Genomic DNA, 21838 nt, shown 5'->3' on the forward strand with positions numbered 1-21838 from the left:
GACATGAGGCAAAACTTATGGTCTCCAAATCCATAAATATAGATTTCTTCTCTTTCATATCTATTCAGTTAGGAGCAATCTTGAAGAACAAGCATATTGCATTATTAGCAACAATACTATGTACACAAAGGCACTTGTTGTTGACTATGTTGAGCTATCCTTGAGATTTAGCAAACATTAGCACACATGTCATTTTAGTGCAAGTTGTCTAAATGACTTTGGGTAAAGTCCTCACATGCAACAACTTGCCCCAGTACAAACAGACACTTAGAACACACTCAAAAACATTGGGATATTGTGTGATTAGCTCTGACTCTCATTAGCTCTCATTCAATTATACTGTAAATACATTATTATGGCTACAGTGTAGTTTACAGCAGCAGGCACATCCCTGGACTACACAAAACAGAATTCGTGACACTTATGAAGTAGTGCGACTGTGCATGTGGGGATATACTGTCTCATACAGTAGGCATGTGGTGTGTTAGTAGACACACACATACACTATTTCAAATTAATTTAGTGTGGAGTTATGAATTGCATTGTGGAAAGGATAGTAGACAGTTTAATAAGCCTGTAATTTATTTGTAATTGCTGTAAGGAAATATGTTTTTTTTTTAAGGAAAGAAGGAAGGTGGTTTTAAATTATCGGCAAAAGACAGAGCATGGCAGCTCTTCACCTGACATAATGTTAAAGGCAATCAGGCAGGTGAAGTTGCAGAATAAATCAATCAGGAATACAGTGAAGGATTTTGACATAAATTACCATACTCTGACTCAGTAATGTCAAAAGATTACCAGACAAGTAGTCAGACACCCATGCCAACAAAGGATGGTACAGAAGAATTTTTCACCTGATTTGGAGAAGCAGCTTGTTGAATATATTACTAGGTCAGCTGACATTTGTTTTGGTCTGTCGTCAAGTGAGGTCAGATGATTTGCCAAGCACTTTGCTGTGGCACACCAGCTTCAGTTTGCGCCTATGTGTTTAGAAAACAAAAAGGCCAGCAAAGAGTGGTTTACAGTCTTATTAAAGCAGCACACAATGCTGTCACTGAACCTGGAAGCAAAGGAAGGGCAAAACCCTCTGGATAGATGAATAAAATGTCCTTTGTTGACTTCCCGAAATATTTCAATGAACATACAAAGTGCTCAAATGAGAAGCACTGTTTACTCGTTTTGGACAACCAGGAGTCTCATCTGTCCATTCATTCAACATTCACTCTACAACTCCATCGGAGATAAGCTATGAAGATGTCATTGATACAAAATATGTGCCCAAGTCTTCGTTCATACATCTGGTGTGACATTTATTGTGATGTATGGTGCCCAGTAAATGTTAGAGAGTGCTAAAAGTGTTACAACATACCCCGCTCTCTCCTATCCTATGTATAAACATCCTTTTTCAGGAGGTGTGATTCTGTTTTGGACAGGAAACCTAAATTTAATTGTACATCATGAGAGTGTGTGTGTCACTGTCCTTATCTTCCCTGTGTTACAAATAAAGATGATTTTTAAAAAGACAGAAATATTCTCTTAGCAGGGTTATTTCCTAAGTCACATATTTCCTTGAGGACGTGAGATGTTCCACTGGGATCAAGGAAAAGACATTTCTTTTGACTATTCGCCTGCAGCCCAGGACCCTAGAACTGAAGCAGCTAAATTCAGTCATCAGTCAAATAATTGGCAACTATTTTTCTAAAAGACAAATCATCTTTAAGCAAAAAAAGTTTTTTAAAAAAACTCACAGGTTGCAGCTTCTCAAATGTGAATCTGCTTTTCTCTGTCCCCTGTGATGTGAAGCTAAATATCTTTGAAGGATGAACTGTTGGTCGAACAAAAACAGATGCATTTTCATCATTTTTCTGACTTTAATTGACATATTAATTGATAATGAAAATAATAATTAGTTGCAGAACTACATTCATTTCATTCAACACCAGTGGAGATATTTGAGTTGTCATTCAAACCTGGTGGATATTTTATTTGGTAAATAATGTCATTTCATTTAACTACAATAGCTCATCCGGACAAACATCCTGTATAATAATTTAGAGACAAACATCATATATTAGTGTTTTAATGTTATATTAATTTAATGTAAAATAAATTCATATTTTCAATGATTGATTGAAATTACATTACTAAAACGTGTTTTGGGATGTTTTGTCGCGGCGTTACCAGATTATAGTGATGAATAAAACAATGCTATAAGTTGAAACATGTCTATTTACAAGACTTTAAACAGAATAGGGCCTATAAGCTACATTATAAATCAGGAACAACGCAATGTTACGGTCTACGTTAAAGAGTAGTGCACTCACCTGTCCGTCAGACAAGTCACCTGAGTTCAACACTGACCGAGCCTCTCCTAGCCTCAGCACTTCATTTCCAACAGCACAGTCACCCGTTTGTCTGGCCCCCACCGCTGCTCCCACAGACAGGAGAAAACCTACTCGGACGTTTTCAGCTCCTTTACTTAAGTAAAAGTAGCATTTAGGCTGCACAGTGTGAAAATAGGCTACAAGTTTAAGTCATGCAAATCACTATTATAATAATATAAGTATCAACGGTAAAAGTACTAATAATGCAGAGTGTTATAAGGCACAATTAATTAACTAGATTAGGCTATTATTACTGTGTATGCTATTTTTTTAGGGCACCTATCTCGTTTCAAAGCTTATGTAACCACATAAGTCAACTATAACTGACCACACTATCAAATGTTAAGACTGACTTCATGAATACTTTCATCATGGTGAGAAAACAAGGATACGCACAGTCAGTTAAACACAGGTACAATTAGAAGATTTATGGATGTAGTAGGTTGTAATCAGCGCGTCATTAAGCAAGTTATGCGAATGGACACAAGTAGTTATACGCACATGCTGTTTAACCGGCCGACTTTGCGATGACAATTTTATAATATTGCATTTGCTCACTCGGTGCATCGTTCTGGTTCGCTCCTGCAGCACTACATGCTGTAAGTACTTTTTACTCCAATGCATTTATTGACAGGTGTGGTTAATGAATAGTTTTTGATTTTACATAAAATATTTTAAAACACAACGTCTTGTTCAAGATTAAACCAGTGGTTCATCTTACAAAGAAGCAGTGTCTACATGGGACCTGACTCAACCACTGGTGCTCATCAGAAGACTGCAAGACTGTAACTGCAAACCTCCAATAAGGAGTCGCTTCCGCTGCAGGTCGGCTGCCACTGTCAGGACAGGAAATACACGCAAAAAAATACTACTGTATAATACTGAGTACTTCACTTGAGGGTTAAGATCAAAATAAATCTAGACTTCCGAATAAACAAACACTGCCCTGCAAGAAAAGGAAATGTTTCTTTAAATTAAAACAATAACTTCGTCATTGTTTATTTATTGTAGGATAATTTGCTGTTAGTCCACATGCTGTTGAGATTATCAAGACTTCAGATTTATTTAAATATTAATTTAGTGATCAAGTTTATTTTAGCATTGTTTGTTACCTTCATATATATATATATATATATATATATATATATATATATATGGTAATATATGTATATTTGATATTCAAGCTTTTTTTTATTTTAGATTTATTAAACTGTCTGTAGTATATAGCCGGGGGAGAATTACGTCATTGCTCTCCTACATAAACCTTGAATCACAGGAGGCAGCATGAAACCTGTATGTAAAATTAAAACAAGCAAATGTGTGCAGAGACAATCTATGCTTCTTCAGTGTAACTGAAGAAAATACAGCTGTTTGATGCTTTTTGTGATTTTATGTTTCTAAACTGACTAGTGTTGCAAGTCAGTCTCTCTCAGTCAGTCTCTCTCTCAAAGTGTTACAACCAATAGACACTTCTGTTTTAAGTGACTATGAGGATAGAGTCCATGAATGGTAATTGTTATTACAAGTAAACAATCAGTGTGTACATTTACTCTTGCTGTGGGCAATCGGAAGTAAGCAAAAAAAGCACTGCCATCATAACCTAGATATTTAAGCTTAACGCAAGAATGATTCATGAAACACTCATGTTAAGTAAAAATGTTCAATTTAATGGAGGTGAAAGTCATTTTCAGAAATCAAGAAAAAACAAGTTCGTCAATGCTGTCACAGCTTCAAAAATCAGGTACCTTTCTATCAGTCCTACAATACATCTGGAAGGGTACAAACTTAAAAAAAGACTGGGGATGGATACGGAGAGGGAAGGACAAGTAGTCATGGCTTGTGGTTCAGAATCGCCCTGAACGCTCTCTGTCTCTGGAGCGACGTCTCTCGTGGTCACGGCCACCTCCTCGACCTCTGTCTCTTGAGCGAGATCGCCTCTCTCGTGATCGAGACCGAGACCTGTGGCGGCTGTGGAAGCAGAGGAGGACAGATTATGAATTGCTACAAAAACAACTACACATGCAGGTTTACTCAAGTTCCTGAATGTAAAAAGGTAGTGGATAAGTTTGTACCCCTTTCTCCGACGCCCATACAGCTCTCTCCTCAGCTCACGTGAGATGGGCTTCAGGTGCATGAAGTTACAGAAGCCACCACGAGTGCATTCCCTACAGAGAGAGGGCAACACTTAGAGCAGAGACAAATAGGACTGCATGGCAGGTGAACCCCATCGGAGGTGTTACAGTATTTTTAAGATACTATGTGGCATTCTGCCAGCGTTTTTGCTTGGAGTGTCACACTGCGCTCCTCATGTGAATAGGCAGGCAATCGCTCCATGAGTAAACGACATGGAAAAGGTACAACTGTTTTTCTTTATAGACTATGGCAATATTAAAATATATCTTCTAGAATTTAAAAAAAGAGTCTATAAAACTTAACTACAAACTTCCAAATGAGTTCAGTCAGCAAGTTTATTAGTGAGTTGAGTTTAGTTGGGTACGCTCGCTAGTCCTTTGAGTAGGACTAGAGTTCAGTTGAACACAGAGCAGAGTCAAAGAATGCTGCTCCAGCTGTGTCAAGTATAAGATTATTTTGAATTAAGAGAGAGCAGTGAAGGTCATTGTAGGTACATCCTATCCTTACAGGAGCATGGTGAATACTTTGCACTGCTCGTCACACATAAAAAGTTCAGACAATTCCAACTCTGGCATCAGGCAGCCATGTACGTGACACGAGCACCACACCAGTTTCACGCGATTGTGCCCGTTCGCCTCTCATTGCAAATGATTTACTAGGAGTCATTTGCTCCCCATCTGAAAAGATGAATGCTGTTAATGAACAAATAAAATTCACAAATTCAACAGCTGCAACAGACAGGCTTACGTATGCTGATGTGTGAAGATATTAACTAAATATTTATTTATTTATATTAAATCTGTGCTGCATACTTTAGATACTGTTAACAACAGGGACTTTGAAAGACTCTTTCACAACCTACAATTCACTAATATGACAACAGCCTGTATTTGTGCCAAGAGTGGAAGATAAACAATTCTGTATAACCTGTACCTGTCTGAGTGCTACAAAATAATATTAAAACAATACAAGAATTAATTTTTAAGACATTTAGATATAACTTATTTTGTATTTAATTACACAAAAAGAATTTACTTTCATGACAATAACCACATTATTGAGATAACGATAACATTGAAAGTGGGGTATTTAGAGACACTGCTACATGGTTTTCTATGGAACTGATGACAAACCGCTTTAAGTCACCGTTGCCATAGCTGAAGATATCACATCATCCAGATTGATCGCACTGACAGCTTTCAGTCTCCCATTTGGGTGCTGCGCTAATGTTAGTTATGAGTTAATTTCAATTAAAACATAATATAATTTCAATGTAAATACACAGAATAATGTTAGCTAACTTTAGCAGCCTGAAACACTGTCACAGACGGACGACAAGCTGCTGCTCAGTTCTGAGCCTAATTAATGTGATTCAAATATTAATGTGACCTATGTATAACCAAGGGACTATTGTTTAATCTGCCATCGTTAGCTATTGGTCAGCGCTCAACTGCTAGCTTGCTACAGCGTACAGAGGTGGGTTGCCTAGGTGTTCAAGCCCCTGATTCACATCCTTAGTTCGTGTCACTCCGCATCTTTCTCTCCCCTCATTTTCTGTCATTACTCTACTGTTGCTGTCAAATAAAAAGGGCTGGAAGAGTGTAGGCTGCTAACACTATCATTTATTGAGAAGACTCATCACTATGTCGGGCTTTTTGAACAGCTATCCACACTAACTTTTTAAATATCAAAATAATACACGGTGGCATTTCACTTCTGAATTAACATCTCTGGCAGGCAGACACTGACTTGTGATGTATGTTTGCCAGATAAGAGCCAATAGTTTCATTTTGTAGTCTGGCTAACAGCATCAATCCTGCCCTTTACAGCTATAAGTAAAAACTGTGTGGAACTTTCTCCTTGAATCCCTGAGTGTTTTAATAAGCAATGCCCCGCCGGCTCCCACAATCTTTTAATGGTTTATCATCCTAGTGTTCTCATCACTCACCCCATTTCATATTGGCGGCAGCAGGCTTCTCTAAAGTCTGTGACGGGGGAGAGCTCAGCATGGATGGGCTGTCCATTAAACCACCGATTATTCAGGTCTATCACGGCCTTCTCTGCGTCCTCTTCATAACGGAACTATAAAAAGGGACCACCAAGAGACAAGAGTGTAGTTCAGATAAGGACCCAAGCTATAAAAACCATGGCATTACAGTAGTGGTAGGATATGCAGCTTTTAGACTTGACACCCACCTTCACATACACATTTCCTACTAGGTGGTCACCGAGGTTGTCACATACGTTCATTTCCTCCACCTCTCCGTACTTTTCCTCCATCTCTGTGAAGACCTCCTGCAAGGACGGAGACAGTTAGCTTAGCTTAGCATAAAGACTGGAAACGGAGGGAAACGGCTAGCGAAAATCCACATACCAGCACATCTAAATTTCATTAACTATTACATTATATCAATGTTGCTAATTCACGCAACTTGACGTTTTACAGGTGGTTATGTACTGTTTATTTTTTAGATGAAACCAGTAACTTCCTGGAGTCTCTGCTGGCAAGTGCTCAGAAGCAAAAAAAAAAAAAAGCCCCTTGTAAAATGGCAATGGTGGTCAGTTCTGTACACATTCAAGAAACTAGAAATAACATGTATATTAGTGAGCTTTAGGTGCAAGTAGGCAGATTTTATTTCTATCATCAATAGCTATTTACTATAGTAGTTGTAGTTTTAGCTGGTTGTGAAGATTAGAAAGAAGTTAAGGAAAAAGTAATGGTGGAAAAGTGGTGTGATTGGGGTTTTAGGCAGACTACATGAGACAATTTTCAGAATGGCATAAGTTACCTCAAAAAACTCGTCATAGTGCTCCTGCATCTCCATGTCACTGATGGCACCTAGTGGTTATAAGAGAAAATGATAACAGAAACAACACAACTAAACATGTACTTAATTTATGATTTCTGCAATAAATTCTGTCTTACACAAACTGAGACGAACACATATGTTGACATAAGGTGCTGTTTTCAGGAGGGTGAATGACTGGATTAAGTGGCATAAGGGCTCTTAGGCGGAGCTTTGGCCTCTACAGTTGAAACCAGACACACATGGTAAGTGACCTGGTGCTGATGCCTCCAAATAGGTTGTTTGGGACAGAATGATCAATTCAAGTGTAGCTTAATGTCTGCTTTCAGAAGCAACAATTACATTTATTTACTGTACAATAAATACACATGGCACCAAAGCTGTGACTCCTTCCAGGTTACAGTTCACTTATGTTGCCCCCCGAAGCGCTAACCTGCTCTTCACTATCTGCAATCAGTAAGTTCACTGTGGCTGTACCTCAATGCCACTGTTATACAATTGAACTTGGTTGTATTTATAATAGGGGTGGGAATCTCTGGGCACCTCACAATTCGATTACAATCCAGAGGGCTGCGATTCGATTACAGAACGATTATCGATGCATCAGTTTTTTCTATACAGGATCCTGGATAATTACTAAGCATTTAATGTGTGCATTAAAATCCAAAAGAAACATCTTCTAATTAGCTTAAAAGGACTAATTCGCATCCCTATTTTACTTTATTAACCTCAGCTCCATGGTCCATCAACCAGTTGTCAGAAAAATAATAATCAGGATGTACAGTATGTATACAGGACAGAGCTGTAAACCAGTTTAGTCTCAGCTTGTACCAGATGTTCTCAACCCTTGACTAGTAGGTTAGTTAGTAGACCTACTGACATACAGCCGATAATTAATATTACTTCGTTACTAATTCAGCTAACGTTACATAAATAAATATTTTTAGCACCTTTCACAGGACCCAATGATGCTTTACACAGTTACAGAACAAGAAAGTCATTCAGAATTGAACGCCTGGGTTTTTAGTAGATTTGTGAAAGTGTCCAGACAGGGAGCATTTCGGATCTCTGTGGGGATGGAGTTCCAGAGGGTGGGGGCTGTGACGCTGAAGGCTCTGTCCCTAAAGTCTGCAGTCTGGTGTGGGGGACAGAGCAAGCCCTTGTACAGGGGAGATGTTAGCTAGCGCCAACAGCCTTCGCTTTTCCAGGAAACTACAGACGTTCACTGTCACCTATGCTGCACGTTTACTACCAGCCTGAAACTTACTGCTAATATATTTCTCTGCTAAAATCATTATTTGTGCATTATATGATTATTAATTTAATTAATTAATTATTATTAATGATTGTTTGAAATTAAAGTGGGTGGTTATTCATTCCACAGCGGTGGTGTGCCGAATACAGGGCTGGTCTCTCTGTTGTGCGCTCCACACACGGTCCGGGCGCTGCACTTCCGCTTTTTGCATTCCATCAACATTCGGTTATCAATTAACATTTAAAAACAAAACAATTTTTTTTTTGACATTTGTTAATCGATTCATAATCTTCCACGTCCGCATCGCGATGCATCTAAGAATCGATTATTTCTCCCACCCCTAATTTATAACCTGCATTAAATTGTTGCTATAAGTTACGTCAACGGCACTTCATGTAGCTACACAAAGTGCTGATGTCACATAATGGGACTACTACTTGGGTACTACCTGGATAAATTTTATTTTAATATCGCCCTATCCAGGCTGTGATTGGTCAGTTGACAAAAAGTGAAATAGATGAGCACATTGATTTTAACAAAAGGCACCCAATATAGCCAGCTAGCCAAACCCACAAACCTGCTTATCTTTCTTCTGCCCTCTGTATCATTGATTCAGCTGCCGACACCAATCTCGGTCTTTGTTTTTGTAACAAGCTGCTCAAGCAGGTACCAAGAGACCCGCCCACCGAGATCTCTCCCGGTGCACCGGTGTAGATAACTCATTTGACAAGCTTTGTGTTGCACCCTGCCAGCAACTCTGAGTGGGGGTGTATTGAACAATGGGCGGCGGGGTGGGAAGGATTATGTTAGGTTGTGTTTATTCGCACATTGAGCTTGTAAATCATTTTTCTGATTCGCCAGCATTGATTTTTAGGGGCATATGTGAGCAAAACGGTCGCACTGTAGAGCCCTGTGTGGATTAAAAACAGTGTATAATTATTGTTATATTTAAGGTACTTATGTAAAATTTACTTAACAATGGACACTCGCTGACATTGTCTTAATTGTGGCGATGTGAGAAATTGATTTCTTTTTGAATTGCTGGTAAATAAAATTTCTACCAGAATGACTACAAGTTGCCTGTGTAGTATCACACTGTTATGCCTGTTTCAAACTCTACTGTTGACTACATAGGTATAATGGGAGACAGAGAAAACATGGGTGTATGGTCAGAGAAAACACTTACAGGTGAGGCCATCAGCAGACTGGGCACTGTTTTGAGGGTTCCGGTAAATGTTCAGGAGAGCAATCGTCTGAAACACAAAAGTGAACATTTTTGGGATTATTTGTTTTAATTAGGGCTGGGTATAGCAGCACAGTGCTTACTTTTGGTCAAATACCAATAATTTAAAGAACATAACAGATTGTAAGGTACAAAATTCAGATTTCATATTCCAAAAACAATAAAAAAAAAAAAAAAACACACACTATCGTGACATTTCTGAACACTATAGAACAAGATAAAATGTGTCATTGTTTATCATCCATTACTCCTACTGTCTATCTTGAACCCACTAACTGAAAAGAAAAGCAACTAATCAAGACAGTGAATGTGTCTTTTTGTGCAATTTTCACACATATATAAATCTGTTTTCTTGTTTATTTTCCTGAACAGGTATCGGCAGAAACATTTTTGTTTTATCAGGGAGGAGCACAAACAGTCTATGTTCAGTAGCAAGAGTCCCTGTTAGAGTGAGGTGTTCGACTCATGCATATGCTCGCCGCCCAAGTTCAATTGCCTTGAACTTTTTGTAGCTTACACGACACGCTGCACGACTGATCCTCATGTTTGTGAGTTTCCAGAATCTAATACTGTTTACTAAATAGGACATCAACAGGAGGGAATTCGCATGGCAGAGCATCCCTGCAAAATTAGATGAAGGCCTATCAGGTAAAGTTATGTAGCCTGCAATTTTAACTTGGCTGTTGCCTTGGTTACTATCCATAGAGCACCTGCCTTTACTCGCAGAAAGCGGTCACCTGGGCAAAGAGCAACCCCAGGGAGCCAAGCAACTACGTTGTGATTTTAAGAACACCGACATCTTCCCCAATACTAATCAGAAGGAGCTTTACTGCCAAGAATTGTTTTATACATACAAGGAATTTGACAGACATGCAGCTGACATAAATAGATGTAGAAATATATAAATATGTAATAAACAAATGCAAGTTATATAAAAAATAACAGAAGAAAAAAATAATACAACTGACAATATAAAAAAATAAAAATAATAATAAAAATGAAGATAACAATGGAACAACAATTAACAACAAATATGTGCCAGGCTCATGCATGATATGACATGAAGTGATATTTACATGTGCAGAGAGGATTGTCTTGATTGCTTGTCTTGCTTTTGTTTATCTACTTCTCCCACACTCTGCATCTAGCGTAGTCTGCCGAAGCCTCCCCTCCACTGCTTGTTTGGGTGGGTAACTTACAGGCTTATCAACATCCCACCTCTCCTGTGACCCATGGTTTCACTGTACGTGCATTCAGAGCCAGTGAGCAACAGACTTTCAAAATAATAATATAAACTGCGTTAACGTGTGAAAAATATTGTCGCCGTTAATTAATTAATGCATTAACGCAATAATGCGTAATGTGCTCAGCCTAATAACACAATAATGACAATTTTTATATTTCTTAAATTACAATTACACTACATAAACTATATTTGTAAATCCAACACACAAGACTGAGAACTAAATGTCACTTAACATATATAAAATAAGTTATTTAACTGATACTAAAATGTCTGTCTATATCCACATGGCACAATTAAATATTTATCAACCGTAATGTGCATGTCAGTACAAATTGCAGACAATAAGGGTATGCAGAAAAAGCACAACTTTTTAGTGCTTCATTAGTGTAAATATTACTGGTATGCAATTTCTGAGTTTCATCCCTGCCCTGTTGTTGTCGCCGTCGTCTGGTATTAGAGGATTGAAAGATGGGTATGACATATAACAAGGAGTGAGCATCACAGATTAAACTTGCAACTAGTTCAAGTGAAGTCAAGTAAATTTTATTTGTAAAGCCCTTACACTAAACGGTAGACATGCCCTTTCCCTTATCTGTTTATCATTATTAGGACATTTTGTAAGACAAAGGAAGATCATACCTGGCTGAATGTCGGCTTATTGTGTAATCTGGAGCAGCGGTCACCATGTCGACAGGCACCAATTTTAAAATAAAAGGAGCAGTTGACCCTAAGGAAAAAAGACAAATAATGAAGATGTAATACAGTAAACATGAAAACATAATACTCTTGACTTTGTCATCATGTTGGAATCTGTTCTCATGGGACTTGAAGACCTACACAATATTCCAATTCTTTCTTATACTACAATTATTTCTTGACAACACGAACAAAACTGTCCTCAACAAATGTTAGGACTGAAAAAAATGTGCAAAATTAATTCTCCATTGTAATGTGTTATGAGAGTCCACAGCATTGGGTCTGCAAGGTGTGACTTACAAACATCACTCCTGACAATGTTTCATAGCTTGATGTATACATCTAGTTAAACATGCAACCTGACATTAAACAGAAATGTATTTATAAATAAGAAAATGCATGAATTGAGATGGTCGTTAACGTTATTTTCAGTGTGATTAAAAGAAAGAGTGAACCAAAGAAAAAAAGATGTCACCATTACCCTTTCAATACGGGGTTTACCAAAACCAATTTAAATGATTACAATTTTCGTAAAAGTTGTACAAAAGTTTAGTGTCTGGGTTTTCTTAAGGGCTTGGCAGGAACTCCTAAAAACAACTGCCGTTTGCTAGAAGAGAAAGACAAGTGCTAAGTGGATGTTAATAAACATAAATAAAAAGGTTTTAAAAAGAGCAAAAAGACGTTACAGGGCGCATTGAGCAGATGTACACCTGCTCTCATTCATCAGTGTTACTATTAATTCACTTCCCAAAACGATGATGGAAGAGGGCTAGGAAACAATCTACTTGCCTAAAAACACAGTGAGAAGCTAATGTTAGCTTAGCTGGTGTATTTCCCGCTGTAACAAAGACTACGGGTTTCAGAAAGTAACTAGCATTGGCTAATTAGCTAACTCAGTGCTCGGTGGTCGTTAGCTAGTATATCACTTTAAGTCGAGTTTAATTAATAAAGTGATTCTATTTTAATTCATTCATAATAGGTCATTGATTGTGGCGGCTGTTTCCTGGCCATCCCAGCACCGTTCAGCACCTAGACGTTGCAGTAGCTAACAGTGGCGGCGTGGTATTTTACTAACGTTAGCATGCTAGCACTAGCTGTTAGCTGCTAAAGCCAGGGTAACGTTCCCAGCTACAAACTGCAAACTCCACTAGATATAGTATTACGAGTCGAAGCAGGATTGGGAGGAAACCGTACGCGAAAAACTGCTTTTCGGTTAACTGAATAAACGTTAATTACTTACTTATCTTTCTCTGTCCCAAAAATGGAGGCCAGGTACTCTGCCATCTTGGCTCGCCTGTGCTCAACCGGCAGCAACGGCGACAAGACTTCCGTCCCAGCTCCTTCAGTATAATCTTCTCAAACATATAGCTACTGAATCTGAATCTTTGCAGAAGACCCAAACAAATTATATTATCATTTAAAAAGTAATTAGACACACCTGGCCAATCTAATGCAATCAAATATCCTCGCAATAAATGTGACCCTTTTGAAGCCCATTTATAACGTACATACTTAAACATTTAGATAGATAGATAAGAAAAGCATAGCAGCAAGATACATAAAATTACAAGACAACTTAAATACATACATAAATAGAAATAGTTAAACATTCAAATATAGTTGAATATAAAATATTACAGCATTCACTGAGTGAGTCCTAGTTTTAACAGTCCAGCTATATTCAAGTGTTAAGATACAGTGTGTTGAAGTGCTCTGGTAGTCCTGATGTGCAAAGAGGAGGTTGTTAAAAACAAATAAGCTAATAAAATAAATAATACAATAATAAAAACAAGTTTAGCCAATGAACAGTTCATGGTCTGCATGCCTTGGAAATGCCGATGAATTATAGACAATTGTTTTTGTTGACACTGTCTCTGGAAATTGTTGATATAATCCATAGTTTTGTGTTCTACTCATGGTTCTACTGGTTTGCAGTATATACATCAAAATACTCCTGTTAGCCTATCATGTCCTCATATTTTCATTTAAAAAGTCACTGTACAGGTCTTAGTTGGTGAATGCATAAATACGTCAAAACATTCCCTGTTCTGCACCCACACTATAATTTTAAACTTTAATAATTTAAGGACAAAGTTACCATTTAAGTTGGCCTATTGTACAATGGTACTGTTTTGAAGTGTCCATGGTTTACAGTTTACATTGGGATTTTTACATTACCTTCAAACAAAAATGGTCTTTATTTTGAAGGGAAGACCTCCAAACCGGAAATATCAGTCATTAACGTCTCCACCGTGACTTTCGAAACAAGAGTTGCTTTCAAACTGTATATACACTCCATACAGTCAACATAATGAACATAAGCACTATGTCCAAAATGTAAATGAGCCAAATTTAGCTGTACAGACAAATTTTCATCTGGAGTCCCTTGCAGGTTGATGTTATAAGAAAGAAAATTAACATATGGCATACAGAAAGCATTAAACACATACACATGTAATCATAAGCAGACAACACAGGAGCATGGATAAAACATAAAAGCACAAATTACATAAGCACATACAAAATCAGACGCACAAATAATATGACATGTAAAATACATCAGCATTTGAGTACAGGAACATGTAAAAACAATGACAGAAACATTTCTAAAACATTTGGTAAAACCATGCAGTAAAGTATTAAGTTACAATTCTGCATTTTAACATAGAGATTTTATCTTTGATCAAGGTGAAGTACTTCTGTACTACTATTCTTTCACTGTATGACTCTGTTTTCAAGGAGTGGCACCAACACAGACTGTTTGCCTTTTCTTATAATGTTAATGTTTCATTGTTATATCGAAACCACCAAGTGTGACTGGATATAGATGCAAATTAAAAGCTAACTTTATCCTGAATACTTGGGGGAGCTACAGTGCAAGCACATAAAGGATCCAAATGGCCTTTCTGGAACTACTTATATTCAAGCATTTAACATATAATTTTATTATGTTGAATTTAGTGATCCCCAGAAGCAACATTTTGGCTTACATGAAAGTGAGACATATAACTTACCCGTTGTCAAATGATACAAACCACAAATTACACCACTTGGGATACATTTATTTAGTAAACTTGGCCCTTTTGTGGATATATTAAGGAGGAAAGAAGAGCTTGGTCGTAGACACGTCGTTTTTTTTTTGTCATTGTCAACATGTGTCACTGAACATCACCTAGCCTATTCTTCAGGCTGCACAAACAAAGTGGCCAACCCCATCAGAATCAGCTTTTTTAGATAAGACAGACTTTATTGATCCCACATTGGGGAAATTAGCTTGTTGCAGCAGCTCCAGAAAAAACACAACAGATAAGACAATACACATTAAACAAAAATAGAAAAATACAAAATATAATAGAAGAACAAGCTAGCAAAGACTTATTTGAACACTATATACACCTGTTATATACACTTTTTATAAACAGATGTGACTGATATGGAACATTGCACAGGTCGCCTCCTGTAGGGTGTCTAGAGGGCAGTCTAGGACAGAACTAGCCCTCTTAACCAGTGTATTTAGTCTTTTCCTGTCCCTCTCTGTGCTTCTGGCTCGCCAACAGACTACTTACTGCATAAAAGACCCATGCTGCCACAGTGTCGCAGAATGATTTTAACAGTGTCCTGTACAAACAAATGCACCTCAGTGTCCTCAGCAGATGAAGACGAAGTTGGCCCTTCTTGTACAGGACATCTATTGTTGGACTAGTCCAGTTGTTTATTGTTGAGGTGAACACCAATATTGCAAAATAGCTTTATACATACAAGGAAATACAAATAAATAAAGAATATGCATTATAATGTGCATTAATATAACTATTACATAGCCTTTACCAAAACACTGGGTTGGATTAAGAACTGTACAAGGGGTGGTGTTGGTGCAGTGGATAAAACACATGTCTTTGGTATGAGAGACCTGGGTTCAATTCCCCACTATGACCCATCCACCATTGTGTCTCCAGAGGTGTACAATTATATAAAAAAATATATATAGCAATTGTAAGTTGCTTTAGATAAAAGTGTCAGCTAAATGAGTAAACATAATGTACAAAGGAAACCAGACTCATATAGGCCTGTAGGTATGGAGACTTTGGGCAGGATCCAGATTGCCTGTAGCAGTAACTAAAATAGCATGGGACATAATGTGGTCCTGCCTTTTCACCTAGTATTGAGGTTATGTATACCTTTAATATTGTATGCTTACAGTATGGTGAATATTCTTAAACAGAGGAAAACTGGTTGGGTTCTGGGACCCTGGGCAAAATGTGTTTGGTGAGCCTGTGTATAGGGGGAGGCTGAAAAGGGGCACATCTTTTTGCTCCAGGGCCCCCTAGAATCCCCACCCTGTTGCAAATATTTAAAATGGCAGATTTCAAACTGTTGGCGTAATTATACAGATCGTCCTCATATTTGACTTTTACTTATTTGCAAGTCTTTATTTACTTGTGGAAAACAGGAGACACGTCAAAATAAAACTCACTGAAGTCGATGGAAGAAAACGCAGAAAGTTAGTTAATGAAATTAATGTGGCTATTCTCAAGTGTGGGTAATACATTTATGGTATCTAAACCTTTTATATTTTCCATATAAGTTTTGAGGGTAAATGTCTTGCCAGTTAGTCTCCGCCCCTCCTGAGTGTGTGTGTAGGTGACTAAAAACTTGCATGATACGACTCGACTGTGTATGAGTTTTGGCTGCTAATCCACCACAGTTGTTGAAGGCCTGAATTTTAAGAGGTATGGATATTTCGAGGATATATGTGCTTGTTCTGAAGAAAGTACTAAATTGTGGCCATGTAACGTTAAGGGGTGTATTTGTCGTACTTGGACTCTTCCCGCTATTTTGTAGCTTGCTAGCCGTTGTCGATTCCTAGCTAGCTTAGTGGGAAGAGGCCGCCTACCTTCAAGCCAGCCATAAAAACACACTCCGAGCATTATCCAACTTCCCCTAAAGCTAGACTAACGCAGGCTACCGCCGCTTCGACTGCTGTTTTCTAGGTATCTACAAAATTGAAATAACGTTACTTTTGTTTTAGGTCAAACTGAGTTATACCAGTTTGGCGTTAGCTGAGTGCTAACACAGTAAAGCTGAGTAGACGCAGCGAAACGGAGAGGCTGACCACCGTCCAGCCACAAACACAGTACGTATACTTCCAAACGGCTCGTTAGTCCATACTTCTCTGTGTAGATGCAGTTTGTGTTTAACCGAGCGTTGTTTCAGTGTATTAGTGACATCGCAGTTGCTCCGGTGGCGTTAATTTTCCTTTGGACGCGTGTGTCGGATTTATCACAGCTGCTCTCGGAAGTCTTACATCGCTGTAAACCTTAGCCAGGATTTCCGGCTCCTTTCCATTTGCCCTATGCTGTTTTGTTTCCGTTTATTCTATTTCCGTTTTAAAAGTTTTCTACGTGCAGAGTTAAAGTGTGACTTAACGGAGATTTGTGTCGGTTATAAAGCGCAATGCGTCTTTAGGATATTTTAACTGTTGTTTAGCACGCGGGGGCCAACGGTTGTGTAACGGGCTGCCTCGCCCCGCGGTGCATTCACGTAGCTAACTTGGTCCATTGTAGACCCACTTCATGTGTCGACACGTGTAGTCTGCTGTTAAAATCTTAGTTCTGTGTGTGTTTACAACATGTGTTTATGATGTGCAGTTATGTTTAGTCACTTTTTGGTAACTAATGGCCTATCAGTTGGCCTTTAGACGCCTAAGCCTCGCCCTCGAGTTGGCTAACGTTAGCAGTTGGAGCAGTCAGTGAACTGTCCCAGACGGCCAATGAGGAGCCGGGGCTGAGAGGCCTTTTATAAAAGAAATCCCCAAACTGCTGTTTCGTATTTACATCATGGAACCTGAACACACTACCCCACATCTACATATTGAAATATTGTGTATTATTGAGACATCCGTGATTAAAACTTTGTGATGCCTTTTAGTGGCATTTGTGAATATATATTCAAATGTTTTGATCATCATTGGAATTGTTGATGGAGGTTTTGGCTTGTGTTATGTTGTAAAGTGTTCAACAAAAATATCAACAATAACATTACTAGTGTAATTTTACGTTTGTTTTTTAGTACTGTTAATTGATTAAAATGTTATAATCTGTATACATTGCAGAATAATATCCCTTTCATTACTTTCCTACAGCTTAGCACTGCCTAAAACAGAATGTCTAAAAGTGAACCAGAAGACATGATAGAGATTGAGATCGATGAACGGGAGAAGCAGGCATGCCTGGAGGAAGGGTAAGCAGAGGTCATGGTCATTTTGAATTGAATATGCTTGCCCATGCAGCAACTACACATTTTACAGTCCCATCTGACCCCCCCCCCCCCCCCCCACACACACACACCTTTTATCTGTAGTGTCGAGGAGCAGACCATCACTGCATCAGATTTGATTCAACAAGATATTGACATCAATGAGCCCATTGGCAATTTGAAGAAGCTTTTGGAGCCCCGTATCCAGATGTCACTGGATGCATATGAGATCTGCTTGCAGGACATTCAGGTAACACTACATAAATAGAGCATATCAAGATCTCTTATGATTGATTATTTTGTTGCTGTGTCTTTACCTCTGATTCAGCATATCTGTTGTGTTTTTGTTTTTAGCTTCACCCTGATCACAGCCTCTTCGATCAGGGAGTAAAGACAGATGGTACAGTGCAGCTCAGCCTGCAGATTATAACCAAACCGGGTACTGATAAAATTAAAAAAATCAGATAATATACAGTTGATGTTTGTGTCCAAATTCACATGTGCACATACGTACATCAACGTCTCTCATTTGTGTGGGTTTTTTCCCCCTTGTGCAGGTGAGGAGAAGTTGAACATTTTGGAAATTGTGAAGCCAGTAGAAACAGTAGAGGTGGTGATTGATCCAGACGCAGCAGGAGAAGAAGGGACTCTGGTGGAGGAGGGTCAGCTCATTGCTGTGGAGCGATCTGGCCTTTCTGATGAGACGTCGGAGCAGGTTACACGCTGGGCCGCAGCACTTGAAGGCTACCGCAAAGAGCAGGTTCGCCTGGGCATACCATATGGTGAGGAAGACTAATAAAATTACATTACTGTCAGAAAAACAGTCCTTAATGTGATGAAAAACAGACGTGATTGTTAGTGAATGAGGTTTCTCTCTCTCTCTCTCTCCTCAGACCCGGTGCTCTGGTCAGCTGACCAGGTGATCCACTGGGCTGTGTGGGTAATGAAGGAGTTTAACATAGATGAAATGGAAATAGGCAGCATTCACATTCCAGGTCGAGACCTCTGCTCATTCAACCAGGATGAGTTCCTTCAGAAAGTGCCCAACGGAGAAATACTCTGGAGCCATCTGGAACTCCTCCGCAAATGTAAGTCAGATAGAGAAGGGTAACGTATATTTCCAGTCGATGGTTGACGGTGTGTTTTAAAGAATTATTAGAGGTCAAATGAAGCCCAAAGTTGCAACTTGTTTGTACCCAGTCCCGATGAATTTGATACAGAATTTGCACTAATCCCTTTATTATTGATTTCAGATGTGCTGGCAAGCCAGGACCAGTCTGGAGGGGACGCTACCGTCACCATTGATCAGCGTAAGTGTAAATCTGCCAAGAGGGCAATTAAAGGTCTTGAAAATGTTAACACTTAACCACGTGAAACCTAACAATGCCCTCAGACACTTGGCTGCGGACTAGATTTGACATGTCGTGAGTTGCTCAGGTTCTGTGGTCTGATGAAACATGACACAGTGAACCTTTTCACTTAACAAAGTGATTAAAAAAACAAGTTAGAACAAAGCTATTACATTTAAAGGGAGAAATTGTCCTTTTCTTGCAGATGGAATAGCTTTACCTACAACGTGGTGGATAAACTCCATCTATTTTACTAGAAATGAGAGATAATGAAATGAAGTCAGATCCAAAATGCCAAGCACACAGTTGTTCTGGTCATTAATATTCTATTAATCTTTTACTTTTACGTATGTGTCTCCAGCTGTGCAGATAATCCCGGCTCAAGTGAGCACACCCACTGCTATAAAGGTATTGAAGCAGAGCCGCGGCCCCAGGACTCCCCGAATTTCAGGAGGAGAGGAGCGAAGCTCACCGGGCAACCGCACAGGTAGTACACACAACACACATGGACTCTGTATGTCATTTGTATACATTTTTATTTTATTTTACAAAGCCGACAATTTGACAGTTCCGTTATTTTGCTCAGCAATTGGCCAAGTGTGTACAGATGTGAAAATAGGCAGAGCTCAAGGCTGTAACAACTTATCCATTAATCGATTAGTGAATCTGCATTCATCTACAGTAGCAACTATTTTGTTATTTAATTGTTTCCATCAATTTGCTTCCAAAAGCATCTCAGATGCGCTGATTTTCTTTGTTATGTGATAATAAGGTACTCTAGAATAAGCAGTTTGAAGACGTCTTCTTGGGCTTTCGAATTTTCTGACATTTTATAGAGCAAACGATCGAAAATAATTGTCAGATTAATCAATAACAAATGGTAGTAATTGTCTCTTGCAGCCTTACTCCAAGCGCTTCACATTCCTAGTGTTGTGGTGCTGTGTTTTTGAAAGCAAATGCAACTATTATTTTTCTATTATTTTATGTAAATCATTCATTTATGGTCATTTTATGACCATTTATAACATTTTACACTGAATGCTATGTCTCTGGTTCTAGGCAACAACGGTCAGATCCAGCTGTGGCAGTTCCTGCTAGAGCTGCTGACAGATAAGGATGCAAGAGACTGCATCTCCTGGGTGGGTGAAGAGGGCGAGTTCAAACTCAACCAGCCAGAGCTTGTGGCGCAAAAATGGGGCCAGCGCAAGAACAAGCCTACAATGAACTACGAGAAACTCAGCAGAGCCCTTAGGTTTGTTTTTAAGGGGTTCTTTATTCACTTTATATTACACTACCATTAAGTTGGAGAGACAGATTTAAAAAGTCAGTTCAGCAGAGACAGACATGTCCTGACTTTTAGTCCCTGTAGAAACACTGGATCCTACTTTTCCAATGCAACGCAACAGCATTTTCCTTTCAACTCCACTGCTTTCAAACAAACTGTTAAAAAATGTAAAATCTCAAGCACAAATGGAGTTCATAGTGAAGCTCCATCAGGGCCACAAAAGACATTATACAACTGTTTTCACTGACTGTACCTAACATGACAAGTTGGCTGGTTGAATATCACTGTAGTTATTAATATTATCATGGTGGTTTTGGAAACATGACATGCTTTGTGTCACGTGATTTTACGTTGTCTTTGTGTAGTGAGATTCTGACTTGTCCTCTTCAGGTATTACTACGACGGGGACATGATCAGCAAGGTGCAGGGCAAGCGCTTCGTCTACAAGTTTGTGTGCGACCTGAGAACTCTGATTGGTTATAGTGCCGCTGAACTCAACAACCTGGTGACAGAGTGTGAACAGAAGAAACTGGCTCGCATGCAAATGCACGGCATCGGTCAGCCCATCACTACTGTGACCCTGGCCACCACAACACTAGACAAAGACAGCTGAAGGCCGCATCACAGCGCTCTCCAGCTGCTGCAGGCAGACTTTGCTCTCCACCAGTGATTGGAAATCAAATCAACTTTCTTATTCTATATTTTTCTTTTTTTTGACACTGTGTTCTTTAGGCACAGAAATGCAAGGCTGATCGCTGATCATTGTGGATTAACAACTTTGTTATTGTCTTTACAGTTTGATTGAAGTTTTTTTTTTTCTTCTTTTTTTTTCTTCTTTTTTTAAGCTTTTCTTTAACTCAAACCAAGAGAAGCAGCATGTTCAGGATGACGGGGGGAGTGTCTGAGCGAGGAAATACATTTGTGTGCATGTGACTGAATGCTTGAATGTGCGACTGAAAATTTATGAGCTTTGTGTAATGTTCCTTGTCTGTAGTTTAGAAGAATTTCCACTGTATATACCGGTACTTCATGTTTTTGATAGCCACAAGGACAAGTGTATTTTCATATTTTCCATTTATAGAGGCCCTGTTTTGTATTTTATCTAGTGTTTGTTCCCTAAATTGTTGGACCCTTTTCTGTCCACCAGGGGGAATAAAGTGGCAAGCATTTTTCATAATGTTTGTG

The 21838-nt window shown here is 38.8% G+C and overlaps 2 protein-coding genes across 4 annotated transcripts; one reads left to right on the forward strand and one right to left on the reverse strand.

Moving 5' to 3' along the window:
• Nucleotides 1-4030: 4030 nt before the first annotated feature.
• Nucleotides 4031-13133, reverse strand: u2af1 (U2 small nuclear RNA auxiliary factor 1). The gene is made up of 8 exons (XM_038720744.1): nt 13005-13133; nt 11708-11795; nt 9766-9832; nt 7307-7356; nt 6714-6812; nt 6466-6599; nt 4457-4549; nt 4031-4352 (listed from the first exon to the last, which is right to left on the reverse strand). Exons 1-8 carry the CDS (start codon nt 13046-13048, stop codon nt 4229-4231), a joined length of 699 nt encoding a protein of 232 aa, XP_038576672.1. The 5' UTR covers nt 13049-13133; the 3' UTR covers nt 4031-4228.
• A 3234-nt stretch (nt 13134-16367) lies between these two features.
• Nucleotides 16368-21830, forward strand: gabpa (GA binding protein transcription factor subunit alpha). Of its 3 annotated transcripts, none has more exons than XM_038720748.1 (10): nt 16368-16494; nt 17907-18004; nt 18125-18269; nt 18374-18458; nt 18577-18801; nt 18913-19107; nt 19273-19329; nt 19730-19855; nt 20428-20620; nt 21044-21830. In XM_038720748.1, the coding sequence occupies exons 2-10, from the start codon at nt 17928-17930 to the stop codon at nt 21264-21266; spliced, it is 1326 nt and encodes a 441-aa protein (XP_038576676.1). In that variant the 5' UTR covers nt 16368-16494; nt 17907-17927; the 3' UTR covers nt 21267-21830. The 3 variants fall into 3 exon arrangements, with proteins under 3 accessions (XP_038576676.1, XP_038576678.1, XP_038576677.1); XM_038720750.1 differs by lacking the exon at nt 16368-16494 and adding an exon at nt 16737-16755; XM_038720749.1 differs by lacking the exon at nt 16368-16494 and adding an exon at nt 16776-16898.
• The last annotated feature ends 8 nt before the right edge of the window (nt 21831-21838 follow it).

Source organism: Micropterus salmoides, unplaced genomic scaffold, assembly GCF_014851395.1.
Source record: "Micropterus salmoides isolate LMB-PRFRI ecotype aquatic unplaced genomic scaffold, ASM1485139v1 Ms_hic_scaffold_15, whole genome shotgun sequence".
NCBI classification, from domain to species: Eukaryota; Metazoa; Chordata; class Actinopteri; order Centrarchiformes; family Centrarchidae; genus Micropterus; species Micropterus salmoides.